The sequence below is a fragment of the Acomys russatus genome, chromosome 2 (genome assembly GCF_903995435.1).
Source record: "Acomys russatus chromosome 2, mAcoRus1.1, whole genome shotgun sequence".
Lineage (NCBI taxonomy): Eukaryota > Metazoa > Chordata > Mammalia > Rodentia > Muridae > Acomys > Acomys russatus.
In genome coordinates this window covers 92965210-92990326 of record NC_067138.1, presented here as the reverse complement: position 1 = coordinate 92990326, position 25117 = coordinate 92965210, and the positions used below count along the sequence as shown (strand labels likewise).

At 40.0% G+C, this 25117-nt stretch overlaps 1 protein-coding gene across 1 annotated transcript in view; it reads right to left on the bottom strand.

The window, feature by feature from the left end:
* Dennd4c (DENN domain containing 4C) overlaps positions 1–25117 on the bottom strand; it is a 103252-nt gene that overhangs the window by 20503 nt on the left and 57632 nt on the right. The window contains 10 exon segments of the mRNA XM_051164023.1: positions 1944–3106; positions 7700–7846; positions 8848–8967; positions 13644–13790; positions 14038–14182; positions 14952–15080; positions 17693–17899; positions 21773–21905; positions 23827–23957; positions 24050–24085. Coding sequence (XP_051019980.1) covers positions 1944–3106; positions 7700–7846; positions 8848–8967; positions 13644–13790; positions 14038–14182; positions 14952–15080; positions 17693–17899; positions 21773–21905; positions 23827–23957; positions 24050–24085 — 2358 coding nt within the window.

The following is a 25117-nucleotide window of genomic DNA, read 5'->3' as shown; positions in this document are numbered from 1 at the left end:
ATAATTAGTAATCCCTTATTGCTTAATTAGTACCCCAAATGCATTGATTCTTTACTAGACTCTGCACTGACATGGAGTCCAAGCCCAAAAGGCCATGTAAAAATCTTTTCTAACTGTATCAGAGAACATGTCAGAAATAAAATGGCTCACTCTGTTCTTTATCATAATGCTAAACCACCACTCCCACCCCCACCCCCCCCCCAACACACACACAGCACACATGGAAGGAGAAAGCAAGGGCCTTTTATGTGAGGCTGGCACTCTAAGTAAGCCACAGCTCTAGCCTCAGGTTAACACACTTTTAAAGTTACTCTTTGTTGTGTTGATTGATTATGTACAGCTCTTTAAATACAAAGACTAACAATGAAGCCAGAACAGCTGGTCACAGTGGTGCACGCCTGTAATCCCAACACCCACGGAGACAGAGGCAGGCGGATTTCTATGAGTTCAAGGTCAGCCTGGTCTACAAAGTGAGTCCAGGACAGCCAGGGCTACACAGAGAAAACAAACAAACAAACAAACAAACAAACAAAATGAATCTTAGAGCTAACCTAGCATGTGCAAAGTCCCTAGTGCCTCACAGACTAAAAGCGCTTTCTTGTCATAATCCTGCACTTTTGTTTATTTTTGTTTTGCTTTGTTTTTTTTGTTTTTCAAGAGAAGGTTTCTTTGTGTAGCCTTGACAGTCCTGGACTCACTTTGTAGACCAGGCTGGCCTCGAACTCACAGCGATTCGCCGCCTCTGCCTCCCAAGTGCTGGGATTAAAGGAACACGCCACCACTGCCCGGCAATCCTGTACTTTTTATTCAATTAGTACTTTTTCTAGAAGCTTTCTTTCAATAAGTCTTACTTGTTCAGTTTATTCCCCAGCTTCTTTATTTTTTGTCATTTTTACTTTTGGCTGACTTTACACCCTAGAGCTTTAGCAATCTGGAGTTATACTATGTTAAATTATTCAGGTACCATACAATTCTGTGAACACAGAGGAGAAATTATAACCTTTTTCTGTAAGTAGTTTTTCTATCTCCATCTTCACGAAAAGAAAATCTAATGATTAAGTCTATTCACAACATTTTAAGGACACCAGGCTGTATGAAATCTATGGAATAAACTGCAGTGTGATCTCATGTATAGTAAGGAGGTATCATAGCTAAAAGCTACGTAAAAATGAATGTGCCCCTTGAAGGGGGGTGGTAAATACAAGCAAATTCAACACTGAAGAGGCCTGCACAGTCGTCTTCCATCTCCAAAACCTGAAGACAAAGTAAAATGTTATACAAATTATAACAACAATGTTGTTATAATTGCAAACATTTTCAGTGCTTTCAAAAGTTTAAATTTAGATTTATTTATAGAATTATAAAGTAGTTCTAATGTCATTTCTTGTTTGTTCACTTTTATTTAAATTTTATTTTTTTGTTTTTTTGCACATGGAATGTATGTCAGCACCATTTGAATAGAGTGCATGTGGAGGTCAGAAAATGGTATAAGATCCTCTGGAACTGGAGTTACAGGTGGTTGTGAGCTGCCATATAGTGCTGGGAATTGAACCCAGGTCCTCTGGAAGAGCAGCCAGTGATCTTAACCACTGAGCCATCTCTCCAGCCTCCCATTTTTCATGTTAAGACAGGTTCTCATGTAGTCCACACTGGCCTTAAACTACTACTTAACCAAGGATGACCTTGAGCTCCTGATCTTCATGCCTTCATCTAGCTCCCAAGTGCTGGGATTATAAGTGAGTGCCATCATGCCTGGCAATTCTAACATTATATTTTTACATCATTAATTTTCTTAAGTCACTTTATAAAACAGAACACATATAAAGTTTTTAAAATATAAACATGCCATTAGCAGATATCTCTAGCTATACAACACAAACATGTACGACAAGGCACTACAGGCATTCCTACATCAGACAGACTACACAGGACAAGATTCTTACCTCATCATCTGAGTAGCTGTACGCAGATGCTACAGCCACCCACATCTTACTGGCTACTGTTGCTGCTTGTTTCATACTAGATTTTAGGACATCTATCTTGGGCCCTGAGAGTATATTGTCCAACTTTAGCCCGGAGAAAGAATTTACTACAGAACTCAGAGAGCTGTTTGGTGAAGGACGCACTAATGCTGATAAGGAAGTGGACCGGTCTTTGTGAGTGCGGTCAGGAGTCTGCGGCTTGAAGCGCCCAGTCAAAGTTTTAGACCTGGACACTGCAGGGGAGCTCCTCTCGGAGTCCGGACTGTCTTGAGCTGGTGGAGGGCGGTCTGAGGGCAGACTCGATCTCCTTCCTAAAGGGTGAGCAAATGAAGCAGCAGAGCCAGACTCTTGGTTTCCTTCTCCATGCAATTCCATGCTGGACGACTTACTACCTAGAGGACTTTTTAGGTTCATGTAATTTTCAATTTCATCAGCCAGATTACGTGAAATTACTGGAGAAAATAATTTATCTTCGGAATCAGAAGTTTTTTCTACATATTCAGTGGCTAAAAGAGACAAAGGATCTAATCCAGTTTCAACATCCTCCCTCTCAACGGCTTTCCCAACAGCATAGGAACTGCTCCTCTTAGTCACTGTGTCTTGGGATCTTGCTTTTGTGTCTCTGAAATTGTTACTGTTACTGTCACTTTGTAGACTATCACATGTCACCTCTGCTGTAGTCTCTGCCACATTATCACCAGTCACAGGTTCCAGGAACTCCTGGCTTTCCTCCAGCATCTCTAGCACAGGTGATGATCTGTGGTCAGAATCCCAGGTGCCTTCCGACACACGCGTCCTCGTGTCAGCTGGAGGACAGTTAGCATTCTCAAAGCTATGGGCTCTTGAGACATGAAGCGGAGAGGTCTTAGGACACGTCAGGGCCGCGGAAAGGATCTTGGCGTCTGCCCCCATCATGATGGCCACTTCACTCGAGTTCAGATCCAGACTGCTCTTCTTAAGCAGCATCCCTGCCCGACTTTCAGAACTAAAGCTGCAGCTCCTCTCTGGGAAACGCTTCTGTCTTTTCTCTTCTTTATCACCATTCTTCTTGAAACTAGAAAACTCACTGAAGACTGCATCTTCAAGTGGAGCTTGAGCAGAACAGAGCACATTTGAAGAATTACCTAAGGAGGGCAGGAACATAGTAAAATGAAATGTCACTATTTTCCAAAGTAACAAATAAAATGGTTATTGTTCTAATTATGCCCAAGGCAAGGCTACAGAGATCTGGAAGGCATATAGAAGTGGCATCTTCTATGAAGTCTAGCAATTAAGATACCTGACTTTCATCTAGAAGCTATGTAAAAGGTACACAGGAAAAGCACAACCCAAACCTATCCAAGCCTGCCTCTTACAGGTTAACATTTAAACGCCTACCCTCCTGCCCCGTGCACAGGCTTGTCTATGAGAACACGGCATTCAGGCCACGCTGGGTATGCCCGCATTGCTCAGCTTGACTAACAAACATATGCCTACACTTCTTATATTTTATGAGCCAGTTTAGGAAAAATACTCGGAGTTAAATAGCAGACTCCAAAAGAAATAACCTCTTCTAATTTAACTTTCATATATCCAATTCAGCAAATACTTCCCAAGAAGCTGGAGATAGAGCTGAGTGATACAACACTTAGCATGAAAAAAAAATTGGGTTTAATAACTCATGCACACAGAGGGGTAGGGGAAGAGCTCTATAAAAAACAAGTTTGTAATTATGGAGAAATGACACATTTGTTTCAGCCAAAGCATTACTATACCAAAGTAAAAAAAAAAACTCATTCAAAGTTAAAAAAAAAATAGAACAATTCTAAGAAGGCCGATGAAATCTTGAATGAATTTTACATTTGATCCTTAAATATCTGAATGCTAGTTATTAACTTTATAAGGTACTACAAAAACAACAGCAACTAAAACAGACCGAGCCATTAGATCAGGTAAACAAAAACATGCCAGAAGTCTGAAGAACCAGCAGTTGCTTTAGGGTAACAAGTGGTCTTTTTGCTTTTTTGTTTCTTTATTATTATTATTATTATTTATTTTTTGCCTTTTTGTTTCTTGAGATAGGGTTTCACTGTGTGGCTCTGGCAGTCTTGGAACTCACTCTATAGACCAGGCTGGCCTAGGACTCACAGAGATCTGCCTGCCTGAAATCAAAGTCATGCACCACCACAGCCTGGCTGGTCATTGTTTCTTTTAATTAAAATTTTTGCTAGGTTCATTTTATGTGTATGAATGAGTGTTCTGCCTGCATGTATTTAAGTGCAAAACACGCATGTAGTAGCATGGAGGCCAAAAGAGGGTATCAGAGCTCCTAGAACTGGTGCTCTGGATGGTTGTGGAGTCATCAGTAGTTGTGAGCTACCATATGGGTGCTGGGAACTGACTCCAGGTTCTCTGAAAGAACAGCAAATGCTCTTAGCTACTCTTTGCTATCATACAATTTTTTCTATTCCTATGTTTCTTGAATATGGGAATAGAAATGCATACATTTTAAACTTATTCTATATGTATAGGTGTTTATGTGCGCCCTGTGTGCTGGCACCTCAGGAGGTCAGGAGAGGACGCCCCAGAACTGGAGCCAGTGCTCTTAACTGCAGCTCTGTATTGTTTAAGTTAACATTCAGGTCTAACATGATGGTTACAGATCTGAAATCCCGGTACATGGGTGGCTGAGGCAGGAGCACTGGGGTCCCAGTGTATATCCTCTGACAAAATACCAAGTTCAAGGCCCTCTCTCCAAAAACTAGAGAGCTGTTTGAGACGGCTTAGCAGGTAGAGGCACTGGCCATATAAGCTGCCAACCTGAGTGGGATCCTCAAACCCCAAACAAAGGTGAATAGGGAATCGACCCCACAAAGCTGTCTTCTAATCTCTACACATGTACTATAGCACATTCAGCCCACTAATAATAGTGAATGAAATAAATTTAAAATTTTAACACTGGGGAAGCAAAGCTGGAGAATCATGAGTTCAAGACCAGTAAGAGCTACATAAGGAGTTCCAGGCCAGCCTAAGCTACATAAGGAGTTCCAGGCCAGCCTAAGCTACATAAGGAGTTCCAGGCCAGCCTAAGCTACATAGTGCAACCATCTCTGGCCTCCCATATTCCCCTCAAAAAAACCTGGAAAAATAAAAACTTTTAAGTCTACTTGACTTGCTGTATCCTCCCCTATATAACAAAATACATGTTGAAACCTTAATATAGAATATAATTAGGCCATAAAGGTAGTGCCCTTATGGATGGATTAAGGAGAAACCAGAGACCTGTCTTTGATCTCTCATCCTCCTACCTGTCTGCCAAGTTCTGGGATTACAAACACGCTCTACCACACCCAGGTCCTTACAACATGAGGACACAAGGAGAAGTTAGCAGTCTGCAACCTAAGAGGCCTTCATTCAAACCCATCCTGTGGCCTCCAGTCTTCAGCCACTCCTGCCGTTATCTGTAAGCTGCTACGCTGCAGCACAGTATTCCTCTCTAGCTACTCAAGTAGAATACTGCCCACTCACATTTGACTGCGTTGCTTTCTTGTTTTGTTTTTGTTTTTCGAGACAGGGTTTCTCTGTGTAGCCTTGGCTGTCCTAGACTTGCTTTGTAGACCAGGCTGGCTTCGAACTCACAACGCTCCACCTGCCTCTGCCTCTCTGAGTGCTGGGATTACAGGCGTGTGCTGCCACCACCACACGGCAACTTTGTTGTTTTCTTTAAGCTTATTTTATTACTATATTTATTTGATTGGGTGCATGGGAGTTTGCGTGTGCCTTTAAGTGTGCCATGCACAGTGTACTTGTGGGATCAGAAAATAGCCTGCAGGAGCTGGCTCTCTCCTTCCACCACATGGATCCAGAAAATTGAACCAGAGTTGTAGTCATGGCAGCAAGCACCTTTACCTGTAACTTTTTTGGGGGCACAGGGGCAGGGTCTCATTGTAAAATCCTGGCTGGCGTTGAACTCACAAGAGATCCACCTGATTCTACCTCCTAGGTGCTGGTGTTCAAAGTGTGCACCACCACAACCAGTTGCTGTTCTTTTTTGTGGGGTGGAGTGGTGGAATGATGTTTCAAGGTAGTCTTACCATGTAGGCTCTGTCTGTCCTGGAACATACTATGTAGACCAGGCTAGCCTAGAAATCAGAGATCTGCCTGCCTCTACTTCCCAAGTGCTGAGATTAAAGGTATGCAGCAGAATGTCAGCTTTGGGTTTGTTTGTTTGCTTTTATTATGATGATCTAGAAGCTTTGAGGGGAAAAGCTGCCTTTGATACAATATGCTTTTAATCTTTCAGACTTGTTTTAATCTTTCAAACTGATCTAATTAACTATTGACTATGTTTTTTATATGTTTGTGAACTGTTTCTTTTTAAAATAACTTATACTAAATTTGTTCTTTGAGAAATTCAAAAAAAGCATGTCAATTAATTAGCTAAAAGCACTGAGAGACTTTTAAAAAGCATTTTGGGGGGAATTAAAGTAACCTATTTATACTCTAAAGTTATGCCTGCTTTGATATGTTTCTTAATAATATGAGAAACGAACTGGGCGTGGTGGCGCATGTCTTTAATCCCAGCACTGGGGAGGCAGAGGCAGGTGGATTGCTGTGAGTTCGAGGGCAGCCTGGTCTACAAAGCAAGTCCAGGACAGCCAAGGCTACACAGAGAAACCCTGTCTCGAAAAAAAAAATAATAATAATAACAACAACAATAATAATAACATGAGAAACAGGTCTCTGTGATTATTTAGGCTCTCACTGTAGTTCAATAGTTTATTTTCACAGTTAATTTTCAACTTTAAAATAAAACTGACTGATACAGTACACAGAGCCCCATTGCCACCTTGTCTTTCCTTTATGAAATAAATCCTCTAAGATCAAGATACATTATATCAAGTCAGGCATGGTAGCTGGTGCTGCATGTCTGTAATGGCGATGGAGGAAAGCTAAAGAATCATCGCAAGAGCAAGGCCAGCCTGGTTCTATATCAAGATTTTGTCTCTATCCCATGTATGTATGTATGTATGTATGTATGTATGTATGTATGTATGTATGTATGTTCACTCATTCATTCATTCACTCGTGTCAAGGTTCTGCCTCAATCCCATGCATCCATTCAAGACAGGGTCTCTCTATACAGTCCTGGCTGTTCTGGAACTTGCTATGTAGACCAGGATGGCCTTGAATTCAGAGATCTACCTGCCTCTTCCTCCCCAGTGCTGGGGATCTGATCCAATCACTGCCTCTGTTCTTGACAAGCACAGGAGACCCTATAGTACTCCCACTATCTATAATAAAACAGAATGGCCAAACTACTCAGGTACTACAGCAAGAAAAGCACAGCTAGTTAATAAACATATCTCACATCCATTCTTCAAAAAGTTTAACAGGTGACTACCAGAACACACCAACACCCAATTCCCTTACATAAAATGGTATATTTTCATATAACTTACATATCTCCTCACATCTGCTTTTAATTACTCCATATTACTCTTTTGTGTGTATGCCATCACTCAAGGCTCTCAACTGTTGCTTAAAATCCCAAAGTTTTACTTTACTTCAGCTCATTACAGAATTCAGGCCACGCTAGCATGCCTATTGTATAAGCCAACAGAACAAGCATCACTGAAGACACTCTAGCTGAGCGCGGTGGAGAGCACGCCAAGGCCAGGGTCAGCTCGACATGATCAGACTGTCCCCAAAGGAGGCAGAGGTCATTTTCTACTTACCAGTACTATTTATCCTGTTGCTGGTGCCAAATAGCCCAGATGGAACTTTCACAATACTGCTGCTCCACGTAGGAGGCTCTGTAGGACTCTGAGGTTCTGGACTAGGGTGCAAGTGTTTTGAGCCAATGACAAATGTATCACACACCTCTGAAAAAAAACAGTTGGATGTTATCACTCCTGCTTTTAACAATAATGATCAGAAACCACAGATTATTTTTACATATGCATGTAGTCTTTCTGCAAGTAAGGATGAGTACATGACTAAATTCACTGACTTACTGTATCTGGCTTACTTTATACCATAAATACGAAGAGTACCAACTAACAAAGTGCTTTACTCCAGCATTCAATAATCTGGGCTTGAAGGTTTCTCAGTGAATCAATTAAGCCCTCAGCCTTGACTTCTATTTCTTCCATTGTCAAGTAGCTTATCTGTAACTCTGGAGCATAAGTATTTTGATCAAAGAAGACACACATTTGTGTAAAAGAACAAGAAAAGCCTATTGCCATAAACCAAAATCCTCCTCCCAGATCCATAAAAGGATCATAACAGATGCTCTCTACCTCAATGAGACCCGTAAAAAAGAGGAAAACCATATATAATTATTTTTAACTCACCAATGCAAGCTATACTTAGAGACACCCAAAGATATTCTAATAAAAAAGCCTTTTAAAATCAAAGGACTCTCAAGGCCTGAGGATGCACAATGTTTGCCGACCCTGTGAATGATTCTCAGGTTCAGAGTTGGGAGGGCAGAAGAACAGCAAGCATCAGTTTGACAGCTCAAATGTTTGGTCTTATTGCTGGGCATGATGACTGGCATATGCCTGTCCCCACTCTATGAAGACAGAGGCGGGACGAACAAGAGGTTAAGACCAAAACAGGACAAAGTTTAGTCCTAGTTTTGTTAAAAAAAAAAAAAAAAAAAAAAAAATTATGTAACTTTGCCAATGGATGGTACTTCTTTACAAAATAAAGAATGATCTACAATTTTTCTAAAGTCTGTTAAAGTCTAAACCTCAAGGACTTATCAAAGTCTACCTGTGAAACAGGCCGTACATTGGCAAGAATAACCGATGAAATCACCACATAAGATAAAGCAACCCGAGCACTCTTCCACACAAAGCTCAGGTACTCTGGCACTTGCCTTCAATGTGCAGCTCTGTGGTGGTTAGTTCCTGTGGCCTGTGCTCTGCAGGTACATGGACCTCTGCATCCTCCTTGACTAGCTCATCCTTGGACCCATAGCCTTGGTCAGACTGGCCACCTGTTTAAAAGATGCATGCTCGTAAATACTTTTATATGTCTAAGACACAGCTACAAACAGAAAATGCCACAGATCTATACACTCAAACTAAACAGAAAAATAATAACTCTCACAAGACACATTTCAAAAACAATGATAAGCAAAGATGAAGAGAGCAGAACAGACAGAAAACTCTTCTACATTCGAAAGCACCAAATCTTCATTTCCTCACCTAAAAATTAAAGGCAATTTGGGCAAAGCATTTTGAATCTCTGATGAAGAGGGTTTATAGCATATTGACTTATTTTTTTTTATTTTTTATTTTAGGTAAGAACAAAAGAGACTGAAACACATACCTGATACTTTTGCAAAAAAAAAAAAAAATGTAGGAAGAACAATAAAATTTTTACTGTAAGAAAACAATAAGAAGAGTTTACCTACAAAGGGTACAGGAAAACAGATTTTTAAGAAAGAGGAAACTTCCTAAAGTATGGTTTACTGTGTTGATTTTAATTCATTTTTACGTATTCAAAAATTAAGTCAACAAAATTTGTGAGTGCTCTAAAACTGATCCAAATATACAGCCAACTAATACTATACATGAGATTAAAGGCATGCGCCACCATGCCCAGCCATTAATCCCAGCACTCAGGAGGCAGAGGCAGGTGGACCGCTGTGAGTTCGAGGCCAGCCTGGTCTACAAAGTGAGACCAGGACAGCCAAGGCTACACAGGGTTGAAAAAAAAAAATCAGGAGACAAGGTTTTCCCCATAGAATAAAATATAGGACAGTTTCTGCATGTGATCTGGGAACTAAATTCAGAGCACGTATGTGTTAGGTGAGCACTTTACCACTGCGCCCAACTAAAAAGGAAAAAGGACTGAAGAAAGGTTTAAAAAAAAAAAAAGAATCCTGTGGGGCTGACTTGGAACTGGAGGTTATTTCTACAGCACCACGTACAATTTGTTTCTCATCCTGCTTGTTGAAAGTCTAAATGCAGAGCCGTAACACCTTGGTGTAGCAGTGGGTACACCAAGACCCAGAGCTGGACTTCTAATATCTAGTCTCCATTAAATGACACTTGGAATTGTTGGGGGAAGGGGAGTGGGGAGAGTGATCCCTGAGCTCAGGGAGGGAAGACACAAAAGTGAGAAAGGGGTTTGTTGCCCCAGAAAGGAACCATATCCGCACACCTAAGAGACACAATAACCAAATTTAAAGGGATACCCACTGGGCCAACACTGAGGTAATCTGGGAATGGATAAAGACTAATACATTATAATTCACTGAATAATACAGAGATCTATAAACACACACTGATAATAAGGAAAAAGATAATAAGAAAAAGTTTCCTGGATATACCAGAATGCCATCTTTAAATATAGTAGTAAAATTACTACATTGTAACCATCATAGAAAAGATTAATTTAGGCAAGCTTCATCAATGAATGATAATTTTAAAAAGTATGATGAAAAAAAGGATATTACTACATGGTCTTATAGTTTTCCCAGGCCCCCTAATGATAGCTTACGATCTAGAAGAGGTAAGGTATTTACATGCAGAGAGCCCAGACCACACTGATACCAGGTGACTTATGAAGGACAGAGAGGCACATAACAATCTGACAATCACACATACAGTACACTAATGGAGACATGGAACCCAAGCTAACTGTAAGGAAACATACAAACACAAATCAAAAAACATTCTACAAACAAAGATCAATCTTTCAGCATAAAGTTATAACAATGAACTGCTGATGAGTGTGGTGTGGTGGTGGCACACCTTTAATCCCAGCACTTGGGAGGCAGAGACAGAGATCTTTAGGAGTTCAGGACCAACCAGAGCTACAAGTGAGACCATGCATACATGCATGCATGCACACATACTGAGGGACTATATGTCAAGTTACAGGTGACTAAGGAACAGGGACTGAGGTGTTTGATTCCTTAATCACTACTATTTACAATCACTAACCTCAGAGCTGACAAAAATGGCTCAGCAGGTAATGGCTCATGCTGCCAACCCTGACAACCTTGGGACTCACATGGTGGAAGGAGAGAACCAACTCACACAAGCTGTCCTCTGACCTCCATACTTGTGTCATGGCACATCCTTCATGGTCCTACCCTATCCCCAACACCCCACACTACACGGAACACTGCTCATATGCCTATCCCCATCCTATCCCCTACAGCCTGCCTAGCCCAAGCCAATAAATAAGTTGTTTTGTTGGTTGGCTTCCTCAGGAAGTCTGTTGTGGAACTATGGTGCCATGAATTGAACAAGAGGCTAGGAAAGAGATAAGCTATTAAACCAGCAGTCCCCGAGAAGCTAAGTGTCTCTGGACTGGGCATCAAGCAGAAGGGTTTCACAAGAAATACTTGGAATGAAATGAGCTCAACCAGCACCAGGCTCAAGACTCTAAGTGCCACAAGGCTCCACTAGAAACCCTAAGGACACATGATCACTGGCAATTGAGTATCTCCTGTTTAGTTATTAGAAATTCAGCTGAGGGGTGGAGAGAGACACCCTGGCAGTAAAGAGCACTAGCAGTTCTTCCAGAGGACCCAGGTTCAATTCACAGCACCCACTGACATGGCCACTCACAACCATTCAGTCTCAGGGGATTAGATGCCCTCCTTAGGCCTCTGAGGGCACCAGGCATACATGTGGTATACAGACAAACATCCAGAAAACACCTATATACATAAAATAAAGTTAAAACAATGAAGCCGAAAATCTATGAAAAGGTCCTGAAAGTGACATCCTAACTACTATACACCAATTACTAGAATATTGTTTTTTGTTTCTGTTTTTAGTAAAAGATTAATTTGCCTTTATAAGACAAAATTTTAAAACTTGAGGAATAAGGAAGAAAGATAAGGATCAGTATTCCGTATAAACTGAGTGTATATCAATTACATACTTAGCTTTTTTTAAATAAATAAAGCTAATTTTAAATGACTATATATTCATATGAAAACATAATAAACATTATTTTGTCTAAATAATACACAATAAAATACCAAAACAAAATTTTAATATAGAAAAGTATCAGGAAAAATAAACAGAGGAAACAAATAAGGCAGCTTTAAAACAGAAGCCTCAGGGGTAGGTAGGCAGGGGTGGGTATGCAGGGGTGGGTGGGCAGGGGTAGGATCAGCGGTTAGGAGAACTTCCTGCTCTTGCAGAGGAGCCAGCACCCACACAGTAGCTCAGTGTACCTCCAGTCCCAGGGGGTCTGGTGCCCTGTTCTGGCCTCCTCAAGACACCAGGCATGCATACATATAACATGTAGGCAAAACACCAATACAGAGAAAATAAAAATAAAATCTTAAAAACAAAAGTTTTTTGTAAAGTTACAAATAGTTGGTTTAAAAGGCTAATTACTAACAAGATGGCAACATACAGGCTCATGTCGTAGTGGTTTATGCTCACTCCTGTAATTGTAGCAAGGCAGTTTCAGGCACAAAAGCTAAGCGGACTTTCGGAAAGTAGTGAACACTTCAACAACCCATGATACCATTTCATGCAACAATACTACAAACAAATCTAATTGCAGCAAAACATACTTGACTTCTAAACAAAATAATAAATGTTTGCAAACTGGTCATAAATTGTCACATGAAAAATTTGAGAGCCTATATATGATTACCCTTATCTAAAAACAAAAGCCAAGAAACTGAAAAGTACAATAGGTAAAATACAACCAAGTATCTTTCCCCCACCCTTGAGTGTCAGCAAACTTTAACCTAATAAATGGGAAATTACCTGAAGTGGTTAACATTCAAGGGCAGAATTAAAGCACACGTGTATCCATAGCTTCAGTTCACAAAAGTCTGTTTGCCCCACACCTTGACAGCCCAGGACAAATGCAGCACCAAGAAACAGCACAGAGTAAAAAGCAGAGCAACAAAGAGCAGAGAAAAGGAAACTTCAGTCATTGAGACAAGTCATCAGAGGAAGCACAGGAACTAGACTGAGCTCTTTAACGAGGCATGAGTAACGAGCAACTAGACAACACACACAGGAGGATGCGTGGCACGGACCCCTCTTTTCAATGCAGTCGCTCTTTCAAGACAGAGGTTGTGCCTGTGGTACATATACGTAGCTTCTACAATCACAAGTCCTAAACGAAAACATCCTTTTTCAAAATGACTTGTTTTCTTCTCTTTTCAGGTATTCATAATTTCAATGCTCTAAGTTAAATTTTCAACTTACTGAAAAAGCGATTTATAAATTGTGTCATTAATGTTCAAGTTCATTAGGCATGACCCTAACGACTATCTCAGACACTTTCATAAATTTGTTCGTTTATTTATTTTTGTTGTTCTTTTCTTTTCTTTCTTTCTTTTTTTTTTTTTTTTTTAAGATAGGGTTTCTCTGTGTAGCCTCAGCTATCCTGAACTCGATTTGTAGACCAGGCTAGCCTTGAATTCACAGCAATCCACCTGCCCCTGCACACTTTCATAAATTTAAGATGAACAAATATAACAATCTGCCACACTAGCACACTGCACCCCAAAGTCAACGTCACGCTACAGGATGTAAGGAGATGTGTAGAAGCACAGTCCTCTAAAAGGTATGGCCTACTCTCAGAGTACTCCCTCTATGGAAATTCAAGAATGAATTTTTTTAAAGACACATTTACATGGTGGTAACTGAAAGGTTAGTAAAATATAGATTTTAGTACCTGTGCTAGAGTGATTATCAATGGAATCGAGGCTGATTAGGTCTTTGACGAAGACTGTGTGCTCCCCACTGTTAGCATCATTAGAACTATCCACACTACCATGGCTCACTGTGTCCCCATCGCTTCCACCTGCAGCATTCCGAGGAGCTAAAGATACGACAATGTAGTTCAATAATCATGTACAATATTTCTAAAACTAAACATGAATGGCCCACAGTTAATTTATAATTACACAACAATTTGTAGATTTCTGTGGGGGCGGGGGGGGGGGGAAGAAATCTATCCTTGGCTGTAAATAAAAATGCTAAACAGAATTAAGCTCTCTACTTCATATAAATAAAACTTCATGTTTATAACCTATAGTTAAAAATATCTTTCCAATCACACACATTACCTGATATTGAAAAGACCTGTGATTTTTGCCCAGTCTTTTTAAGTGGCTGCCTAAATTGGGCCAAACCATGTATGACATTCCGTACTTTAGTCCATAAGAAAATACCACTGCGAGTACTGCCAGGCCATGGGCTCTCCAAAACGACCTAAAGGTTTGAAAAAAAAAAAAAAAGGGTATTTATGGCCAGGAGCTGCCTCAGTGGGTAAAAGCACTCTCTGTACATGCCTTATGATAGCCCAGACCCCTAAGCTGGAGAAAAGAACCAAAAGCTGTCTTCTGACTCCCACACAAATAAATTTTTTTAAAAATTAAAATGAACACAAATTAAATATTAAAAAATTTAAGTTTAAAAACACACACACACACGTTGGCAAATATATGGAGAAAAGAGAACTTTGAACCATGGGTGAAAGTATAAATTAATAAACTCAGTGGAAAACAATATGAAAGTTCCTTAAGAGCTAAAAACTACTGAATACATATCTACAGGAAATGAAATCAGTATTTCACACAGGCATTGCACTCTGAAGTTCACTGTGGCAGTAAAGAGATATTGGTTTACAGTTAGACAGGAGGAATAAATTTAAGAGATCTACTGTTCAACATGGCGACTATAGTTAATAACAATGTATTTATTTTAAAATTTGTAAGAGTAGATCTCACCACAAAAAATAGTAAATGATGTAATAAGCTGCAATGTATTTATTTTAAAATTTGTAAGAGTAGATCTCACCACAAAAAATAGTAAATGATGTAATAAGCTAATTATCTTGACAATGTTCCAAAATATATACACATTTTAAAACATGTTGTACATAATTTATATAATTTCTGTCAATGAGGATGGGAAATTAAGTTTAACAAATAATAAATTTAAAAAAATATACTGCTTATCTAATGTTAATCCTACTTACCTTATTATAATAGCCATAAGTAATAGCATTTGGTTTTATTCTAGCAGTTTTCATTTCAAATAAGACTCTCACTGCTAAGACAGGGTGAATGTACAGTCCACAAAGCTGCATTACTACTCGATAGCACACCTAACAAGAAGAACAAGGCATTAGTATTAGTCTACTTGAGCCTTGCAGAGACTTAAGAAAAGACTCTACTCAGCCAAGCGTGGTGGGCATATGGAGGCAGAGGCAGGAGATCAAGGCCATTATACCATACATAGTGACTTCCATGCTCGCCTAGGTTAAAGAATGCTCTTGTCTAAGAAAACAAATTAAATACAACAACAAACTCTATCGGCCTAATAGAAATAATCAACAGTATTAACTATTCCACGTACATGCCTCATCTGTTTGAGAAAATAAGTCTATATAAGGAAAATGACTGTTTTCCATAATATGAAATACTGTTCTCCATAACATGAAAAAGAATTGATTTCTAAAATCAAATGTGGTAAAAATATTTTTCACCCCAATCGGTATGCTTTATACTCTATACTAAAGGAACCGTAGCTTCAGGATGCCTGTTAACAGATGAGATTGTTAAATAATATGAAAAGAATGACAGAGGCATTGGAAGGTATTCTAGTAACAAAGCCCTGGCCAACTCGTGTAAGACCTTAGGTTCAATCCCTAGGGGGCACCTCCCACAAATAAACAAATAAATAAATAAATAGGAAAGAAAGGAAGGCAGAAAATTAAATACAATGCAATAGTATTAGCAAAGACATTTTAAAAAATTGTAATCTGGTTTTGAGTGTTTTTTGTAACTACTATAACACCAAAAATAACTTCCAGGCCAGGCACAGTGGCTCACACCATTAATCCCAACACTGGTAGGGCCAGAGGCAGGCAGATATCTGAGTTCAAGGCTAGCCTGATTTACATAATGAGATCCAGGCTAACCTGGGCTACATGGTGAAACACTATCTTAAAAAATAAGTTAGGCATTGGTGACACATGCCTTCAGTCACAGCACTTGGAAGGCAGGACAGCCAGGGCTACACAGAGAAACTCTGCTTAGAAATACAAGTAAACAAATAAACACACACTTCCAAAGAGAGAAAAGCTAAGAGAGTACCCACAGCTGGATGATATAAATACTTCTTAAGGTTGATCAGAGGAAGGAGAGGGAGGGTGGAGGGAGAGAGGAAGGAAGGGCTCATGCTCCATCTGTCTATCAGCTGATGTAACCTTAAGTCAACCTTATGAAAAAGTCCTATTATTATCTATAGTAGTTTCCAGGGGGCGATGACTATCATAATCTATGAAGGAGAGAGAAGGATATACTGGCCTCTAGTGGATAGGGGCCAGCAATGCTGCTAAACATCCTACTATGTACAGGATACACACACACACACACACACACACACACACACACACACACACACACACACACACACCACACACACACACCACACACCCTCCAATAATTTTGTGTTTCAAAAGTCAACAGTGCTAATGTTGAAAACTGAGGGGGAACTACATTGTCAGATGAATAATTGAAAGAGATTACATGATTTCTCTACTTAGAACAACATACCAAGAACCACTTGCAAATCTTTCACTTTTGTTCTCTAACAAAGTTACAATAAAGACAAAATATAATTACTAATACATTCTGTGTAAGAACAAACAATGTGGCCTAAGTAAGGATGTCTTTGCTTCATTCCACAGTGACAGTTTACAGCATCTCCCAAAGTCATCTAGGCTGGATCCTCCAGCCTCGGCTTCCTAAGTGCTGATATGCACACACCACCACTCTCATACAAAGCAGTGGTCTTCTTGTTGTTTTGGGTTTGTTTATTTATTTAAACAGAGTCTGATTATGTAGCTTTGGCTGACTTTGAAACTTACTATGTAGATCAGGCTACGAGTCCTGGGATTAAAGGTATATACACTACCATACCTGGGCAAAGGAGTAACTTTTAATAAATATCACGAACAAATATATATTAGCACCATGAGACAGAATGATGGTTTCACCTTAACTATTTCATGGAAATGACTAAGCATGCTGAAAAGTGAGGAAGAGCTAAATGTTTGTTTGTTGGTTTGTTTGTCTGTTTTTCAAGACAGGAGGGTTTCTCTGTGTAACAGCCCTAGCTGTTCTGGAACTTGCTTTGTAGATCAGGCTGGCCTACAACTCAGAGAGAGCCACTTGCCTCTGCCTCCCAAATACTGGAATTAAAAGCATTCGCCACCACACCGAGCAGACTAAGAGCTAAACTAACTATTGACATTTCCTACCTTCCTTTTTGTTTTTTTATTTTGTTTTGATTTTGGGGCGGGGTTGGGGTTTTGAAACAGGGTTTCTCTGTGTAGCCTTGGCTGTCCTAGACTCACTTTGGAGACCAGGCTGGCCTGTAACTCAGCATCTGCCTGCCTCTGCTTCTCAAGTCTGGAATTAAAGGCGTGCGCCACCACGCCTGGCCTTGTTTTGATATTTTTAAGATAGGTTGTTGCTCTGTAGGCCACGGTGTACTAGCCAGAAACTTGGGGCAATTCTCTGTCTCAGCCTCCAAAAGCGCTAGGATTATCATGAGGCACCATGACTGGCAAGACCCACACCCTTAACAACATGTACTGGCATGAGCTAGCCAAGCATTCGCCATGCACGAGCAAGACCCTGGATTCATCTACTGCACTGCAGCTACAAAAACAACAAAAAAGGCAACAGTATCTCAGTGTCTTGTACTTACCTCATCTAGTGGATCCACGTCTGTCTTCCTCATCTTTATAAGCACATCGTATGCCTGTTGGAGTGCTCGGACCTTAGAGTGAGAGACTCTAACATAGGCCGGGAGACAGATGAACCACAAACTGTAACAATGACTAAAGAGACACTTGGCCCATTGTGGTGGGTTCGTATAACATCTCTTTGCCAACTTATGAGCTGTCTTTATCTCCTATAAAGAAAATAAATACACTGTATTCATTAAAATTCATTAGGTGAGTGAAGCAAAACTAAAGAAAAGGGAGATTCCTGCTTTCCCCCACCCCCCGGAGAGAGGGCTTCTCTGTGTGACAGCTCTGGCTGTCCTGGAACTTGCTTTTTAGACCAGGCTAGCCTTGAACTCACAGAAATCTTCTGCCTCCCCGAGTGCCTGGATTACCACACCCAGCTGAAAAGGTAAATTCATAATATAAACTTAGACTTTAAAAATTATAGTCTTAAATTTTGTGCCACATGGTTCCAAGAACTTTGGTTTATAGCCCAGCTGCTGCTGCTGCTTTCTTCCTCCTTCTCTTTTTGGTTAATACATAGTGGTTTTTTTTTTGTTTGTTTGTTTGTTTTTTACTCTTCTCTCACACATTACATCCCAAACACAGTCTCCCCTCCCTCTAGTCCCTCCCCCCACCTCCCTTCTCCCACAGATCCACCATTCCTCCATTTCCCATCACCAAAAAAAAAAAAAAAAAAAAAAGAAAGAAAGAGAGAGCAGGCCTCCCAGGGTATCTACCTAACACAGCTTAACAAGTTACAATAAAATTAGGCACAAGCCATCATCACATCAAGGCTGGATAAAGCAGCCCAAAAGAAGGAAAGGGGTCCCAAGCATAGGTAGAGTCAGAGGCACCAGCCACGCCCTTGTTGGGAGTCCTCAGGAACAACAAGCTACACCGCCATAAGGTTTATGCAGAGAACCTGGCTCAGACCCATGCAGGCTCCTGACAGCCCCTTCGCTCTCTGTGAGCCGCTATGAGCCCTGCTTAGCTGACTCTGTGGGCCGCGTCTCCTAGTGTCCTCTACCCCTCTGGTTCCTACAGTCCTTCCTCTCTCTCTTTAGCTCCACCTACTGTTTGGCAGTGGTCTTTGCATCTGTTCCAAGTAGGCAATGGCCAAGAGTAAGTAAAAATCAAATGTAAAAGATTCCAAGATGCTCCATCACAGGACACCGGGCACCTAATCACACCACAAATGCCAAGAGACGCTGTCTGAAATGCCTGTACTGTTATTCAATACAACACACGCAGTTCCTTGCTCTTATAAAAACATAATGGGTCTTTCGTGGGCTCTGAGGCCAGAAATCAAGTTCTCATGCTTGCAGATTGAGCGCTTTACTGACTGAAGCATATCCAGTTTTATTTCTGGACTATATTGCATCAGAATGTTTTACTTTTTAAAACTGTGTATGGGCTACTGACATGAGCTTCATTAAAAAAAGTCATTAAGTGACCTTTTGGGATTAAGATTAGCACAGAATTTCCAATAACTTCCAATAACTTTGTTATTTTGTGCTATATATTTATGCAAAATAGCATTTTCACCACTAAAGAATAAAATCCAAAGCTGGGCATGGTGGTGCAGGCCTTTAATCCCATCACTCAGGAGGCAGAGGCAGGTCGATCTCTTGTGAGTTTGAGACCAGCCTGGTCTACAAAGCGAGTCCAGGGCAGCCAAGGCTACACAGAGAAACCCTGTCTTGAAAAAAAAAAGAATAAAATCCAAGTATCGATCAACTCTGAAAACCACTGACTGTGCTGTGTATCCTGCAACATGTCCAGGGCGCACATGCAGGCTCAGAACAATGTTGTGGGACCATCCTTTCCTTCCACTTTACAGGGCCCTGGGGTGCGCTCATGTCAGAGGCCTGCACAGCAGGGACCGGCCTTCCTTTCTCCAGACCACCTCTACTCTTAAGAAGAAATATTTTTCTCATTCTTCTTTCTACTAATAATTAAGAGGTATTTTCTGCCAACATTTGGACTTAATTCTCCCTTCTGAGCTTATGGTTTATATGGATCTCTCACTGAGTTGGTCTTTAAAACTAACTGGTTCAAGGCAAGACACTGTGGTTTATAACTGCGATCCCAATACCCAGGAAGCCGAGGCAGACTGCCACAAATTCAGTTCATCCCGAAGAACCTCAAAATATCAGTGTATAAAAGATGTTATTTTAATGCATCTCAGCGCAGCTTAATCCTTTCTTCCTAAGTTAGGTGCTGCAATAATGTAAGATGTCTAGGCTATCCTCTGTTAACACCCTTTGTTGTAGTATTTGTAATATTGTTTTGTACATAAGGCACAAAGAAAGTACAAATCAAGCTACAGTGAAGTATCTATCACTTCATATTCACTAGATAGCATAATTTTAAAAAGCAAATAACTGAAAAAGATACTGTAGTTACCAGAACCCTTAAATAATGTTCATGGAAATGTAAAATGGTAGCAGTTCTGGAAAATAGCTTAGCATTTCCTCAAAAGACCCAGCAGAGAATTACCATACAAAAAATATAATGGCTCTATTCCTACATATACTAGGAAGACACGAAAACATATATCCACCTGACAACTGCACACAAATGCTTATACCAACATTATGCATAGTAGCCAAAAGAAAGAACTGTTGCGTGCCTATGAACAGATAAGCTGCTACGTGCATGCAATTCAGACAACATTAAGTACTAACGCACGCTAGAGGATGGAGAGATCTTGAAGAGATTATGCTAAGCTAAAGAAGACAATCACCGGGGAAACAGAAGGATCCAGAGGAAACAGAAACCTACAAGAAGAACATTATGATGGGTGGATCTGGGCCTGGGGGTCCTGCTCAAACTATGGCACCAAAGACAATATGTGCAGTAAACTTCAAACCCCTACCCAGATCTAGCCGATGGACAGGACATTCTCCACAGTTGAGTGGACAGCACGGTCTGATTTTCACACGAACTCTGGTGCCCCATATTTGACCACGTCCCCTGGATGGGGAGGCCTGGTGGCACTCAGAGGAAGGATAGCAGGCTACCAAGAAGAGACCTGATACCTATGAGCATATACAGGGGGAGGAGGTCCCCCTCAGTCACAGTCATAGGGGAGGGGAGTAAGGGGAAAATGGGAGGGAGGGAGGAATGGGCGGATACAAGGGATGGGATAACTACTGAGATGTAATATGAATTAATTAATAAAATATTTTTTAAAAAGGAAAAAGTAAAGAGGACAATCACAAAACACTGCTACTACTACATTATCCTAGTTATATAAAATGCCCAGGACAGTGCATCTGTGGAGACGAAAAACCAGATCAGTGATTGCAGAGGGCTGTGGGGAAAGGCCGAAGGCTTTTCTTCCGCAGTTAAGGTATGAGCCACCACCACCCAGATAAATTATTTACTTTTTACTTTATTTCTTTTAATTTTTGAGGCAGGGACTCACTATGTAGGACGGTCTGGCCCGGAACTCACTTATAGACTAGACTGGCTTCAAATTCACAGTAATCTTCCTGTCTTTCTTCCTGAATGCTAGGATTAAAAGCGTGTGGCATATCTAGAAAAGTCATACTTTTCTTAAGGTATGTTTGGTTCCCAAGACTTCTCTTAAATAAAAATGAATGCTTTCAACTTCAGCTTTAATATCAAGTTGGGTACAAGAAATACAGTTATACTCATGACGACCACAGAGGGCCTTCAAATAGCTCCTAAGGAGTCTTTTTATTTTAAAATTTAATTTTATTAATTTATTCAGATTACAACTCAATTGTTATCCCATCACTTGTATCCTCCCATTCCTCCCTCCCTCCTGCTTTCACCCTATTCCCCTTTCTAGGTCTAAGACTGAGGGGGACCTCCTCCCCCACTATATGGTCATAGGCTATCAAGTCTCATCTTGGTAGCCTGCTTATTCTTTCTTTGAGTGCCACCAGGCCTCCCCACCAAGGGGAGGTGGTCAAATACGGGGCCCCAGAGTTCATGTCCCGCCTAAGGATTCTATACTACAAACCGTATGTTACATATATATTTTACATTTTCAATGAACACAGGTTATGTAAAGAGTATCTGACCTGTTTAGTTCTTTTAGCCATGAGAGCAGGGCTGTTTGTGATGCTACTCCCAGGAAGATGTCTACTGAAAAACAGTTTTGGCTCCTGTGGGCTGTCAAAAAGCTTAAGATCCAATCTTGGAAAGCATGTGTAACTAAAATAGAAAGCAAAAATAACATCACTGATTTAAAATCCATCAAATTCAACTACTCAGTATTAGGTAAAAATTTCTAATCCTCAAATATTATCCAATAATATTCTTTAAAACACCTTACAATTTATTTCAAAGTATGAGAAAACACAGACTGTCCTATGGGAAATTCTAGCTGATCCATGCTATTTATTTTTTATTTTCAACCAGTTTCTAAAAAGAAAAATCCTTGACATCTTACTTCAAAAGAGGAATTCACAAGTATTTTAATAAAATCCAACTGTTCAAGGATAATTACATTTAAAAACAGTATATTTTAACCAAGTTTTTGTTTAGGATATTAGTTATCATTAGCATTTTTAAAATGTGCATTCTTTTTATTTTAGAAATGTGTTATGATTTAACCAATTCTGTATACTTCAGAATATCACCAATCAACTCTCCTTGAGCATCTTTGTAACTACTTTTGCTTCATTTCTTAAAGCGAGTATTACGCTAAGCCAGTGTTTCTCAGGGAGTTGGACTCACTCTAGCACTCAAAAATGGGTATGAGCGTGCGCTCTCTCTCTCTCTCTCTCTCTCTCTCTCTCTCTCTCAGCATAGCTCAGCTTCCATCAGGTAGGGAAAAAAGCTATCCTACAGTTTGGCGTGCATTTCTCTAAATGCTAGAAAAGCTGAGTATCTTTCATATGACTGACTCTTTCTCCTTGGAAACTGTCTACTGATTTACTTTGGCAAATTTTCTTCTCAGAAAGATTGCCTTCCTTACTTGATTATGCCCTGTGTGTCAGTGCCAAAAGCCTCAAGCATACAAGTAAAGTCAAAGTAAAAATGAATTCTACAGCATGAAACCAAACTAGCGTTTGACTGCGATACTTCTTGTACGTGTAGTGCCTGTCTCACTTAGCCCGCTGAGATTAGTCTCTTTACAGAGAGGTCCTTGACTTTCCCTTAGAAAATTACTGTAGAAATCGCTATATATAAGCATACACATATATGTATGTGTCTGCAAAGATAAAAAGAACTATGAACAATTCCACAAGAAACAAGGTAAATAAATTACCAAGGTAACTGCATATAATGTAGCCATTTAAATCATAAGGCATTGTCAGGCGTAGTGCAGTACACCTTTAGTCCCAGCACTTGGGGAGGCAGAGGCAGGCAGATCTCTGTGAGTATGAGGCCAGGCTGGTCTACAAAGAAAAGTCCAGCACAGCCATGGCTACACAGAGAAACCAAAAATATAAAAAATAAAAAATAAACAAAATAAAGGCATAAGGCATGAAAAATTTTGATGACACGGAAGAATATTCAGACCATTAAAGGCAAGCACAGGTCACAAGGAAAATGTGTAAGTTGAACTTATCTATGCATTGTACACATAGACCTAATGTCATTAATAAATCTAAGATTAGTACTAAAATTGTGTGTTAGATTTCTTATTTCATTTTTTACATTTAATAAACTGTACCATGATGATTATAATAAGGAAAACATTCATTGTAATTTCTGAAGAGATTCTCATCCAAATCCTACTTGTTTGGCTTTCTTTAAACACAAAATGACTGCTCTACTCTCACATTTTCTCTATCTCTTTTCTCTATCTCACTAACTGAAGACTTTCACAGGATCAAAACTCCTAAAGTTAGTTAGTAGGGAATCTCAAAACAAACAACCAAATAAAACCAGAAAAAAAACTTTTCTTGAGAAATAAAAATTTGAAGATTAAAATATGGTGAAACACATAAGTGACTATTAAGTGATGTCCCTTCCTAAGGCCCTTTGTCCTTACACAGCAATGCCTGGTGATGAGTCCATCGAGTGTTCATCTTAATCCACTGAATTCACATTGAAAATTACCTCCACAAATTCAGAAGATGTGCATCTCTTAATTGTGGCAAAAACTGAAATAAATTCGTGCTACCTGTACTGAGGTGACAAGTTACTTCCATCATCAGGAGGTGGCTCGGGTGGTGTTATAAATACAGTGTGCTCACTCTTCTGTGAATCATCTAGCTCTATCAATTTAGTGTCTTCTGCTGAATCCAAGTCAACCTGAAAACCAAATAATTCCTCCAATTAATGTGCATAAAAGCAATATCTAATTCTGAAACTCAACATTTCAAATAAGGGAAAAAAAATCATACCTTGTCTGTTTTTTCTATACTTTTATCTGGAAACAACTAGAAGAAGAAAAGAAAAATTCTTAGTGAAAACATCTACCAAATTCAATAATTTTTAAAATCCTGATTTTTAAAAACGAAGAAACTTGGGGCTGGAGAACGGCTCAGTGATGAAGAGCATAACGAGCTAAGCTTGGATCCGAGCACCTGGCAAGGTTGGCAGAGACACAAACACTGCTGGAGCTGGCTGGCCAACAGCCTAGGACCAGGCTCAGGGAGAGGCCCTGTCTCAAAGGAACACGGTGGAGGGTGGTACGCCATGACACCCAATGCCCTCCTCCGGCTTCCGCACATATGCACCACCACACGTGTGTGCGTGCATCACACAGACAAAAATAAACTTTTTTTTCAATACCAGGTATACACAAAAACATTTCGCAGAGTATTTTTAGATACCGTGTGCTTAAAACATATCTGTCTGTGGCTTAAAGGACAAAAGGTAACTTCTTTTTCTTAGTTTTTTTTCCTTCCTTCCCTTCCCCTCTCACTCTTTGAGACAGGTCTTACTGTATAGCCACAGCTGGCCTAGAACCGGCTGTGTAATCCAGGCTGGCCCTGAACTTCCCGTCTGCATGCCTTGGTCTCTCAAGTAGGATGTGTCATCCATCATACTTGACTCTGGTTGGTTATTTCATAAATCATATTCAAACATGGTTTCTAAGATGTATGAATCACTTAAGGTCAATAAAACTTAAAACATAATACTCAACCATCTTAAATCTTATATAGTATGATTTGTATAAACAAGTATTAAATCTTATATAGTATGATTTGTATAAACAAGTATTAAAAATTAGAAAACCATATGAACTTAATTCCTTACTGCTAAAAGTCAAGGGCTGGTGCCAGGCATGGTGGCGCATGCCTTTAATCCCAGCACTCGGGAGGCAGAGGTAGGCAGATCTCTGCGCATTCAAGGCCAGCCTGGTCTAGAAAGTGAGTCCAGGACAGCCAAGGATACATAGAGAGACCCTGTTTTGAAAAACCAAACCAAAACAAACAAACAAAAAAAGTCAAGGGCGGAGCATAGGG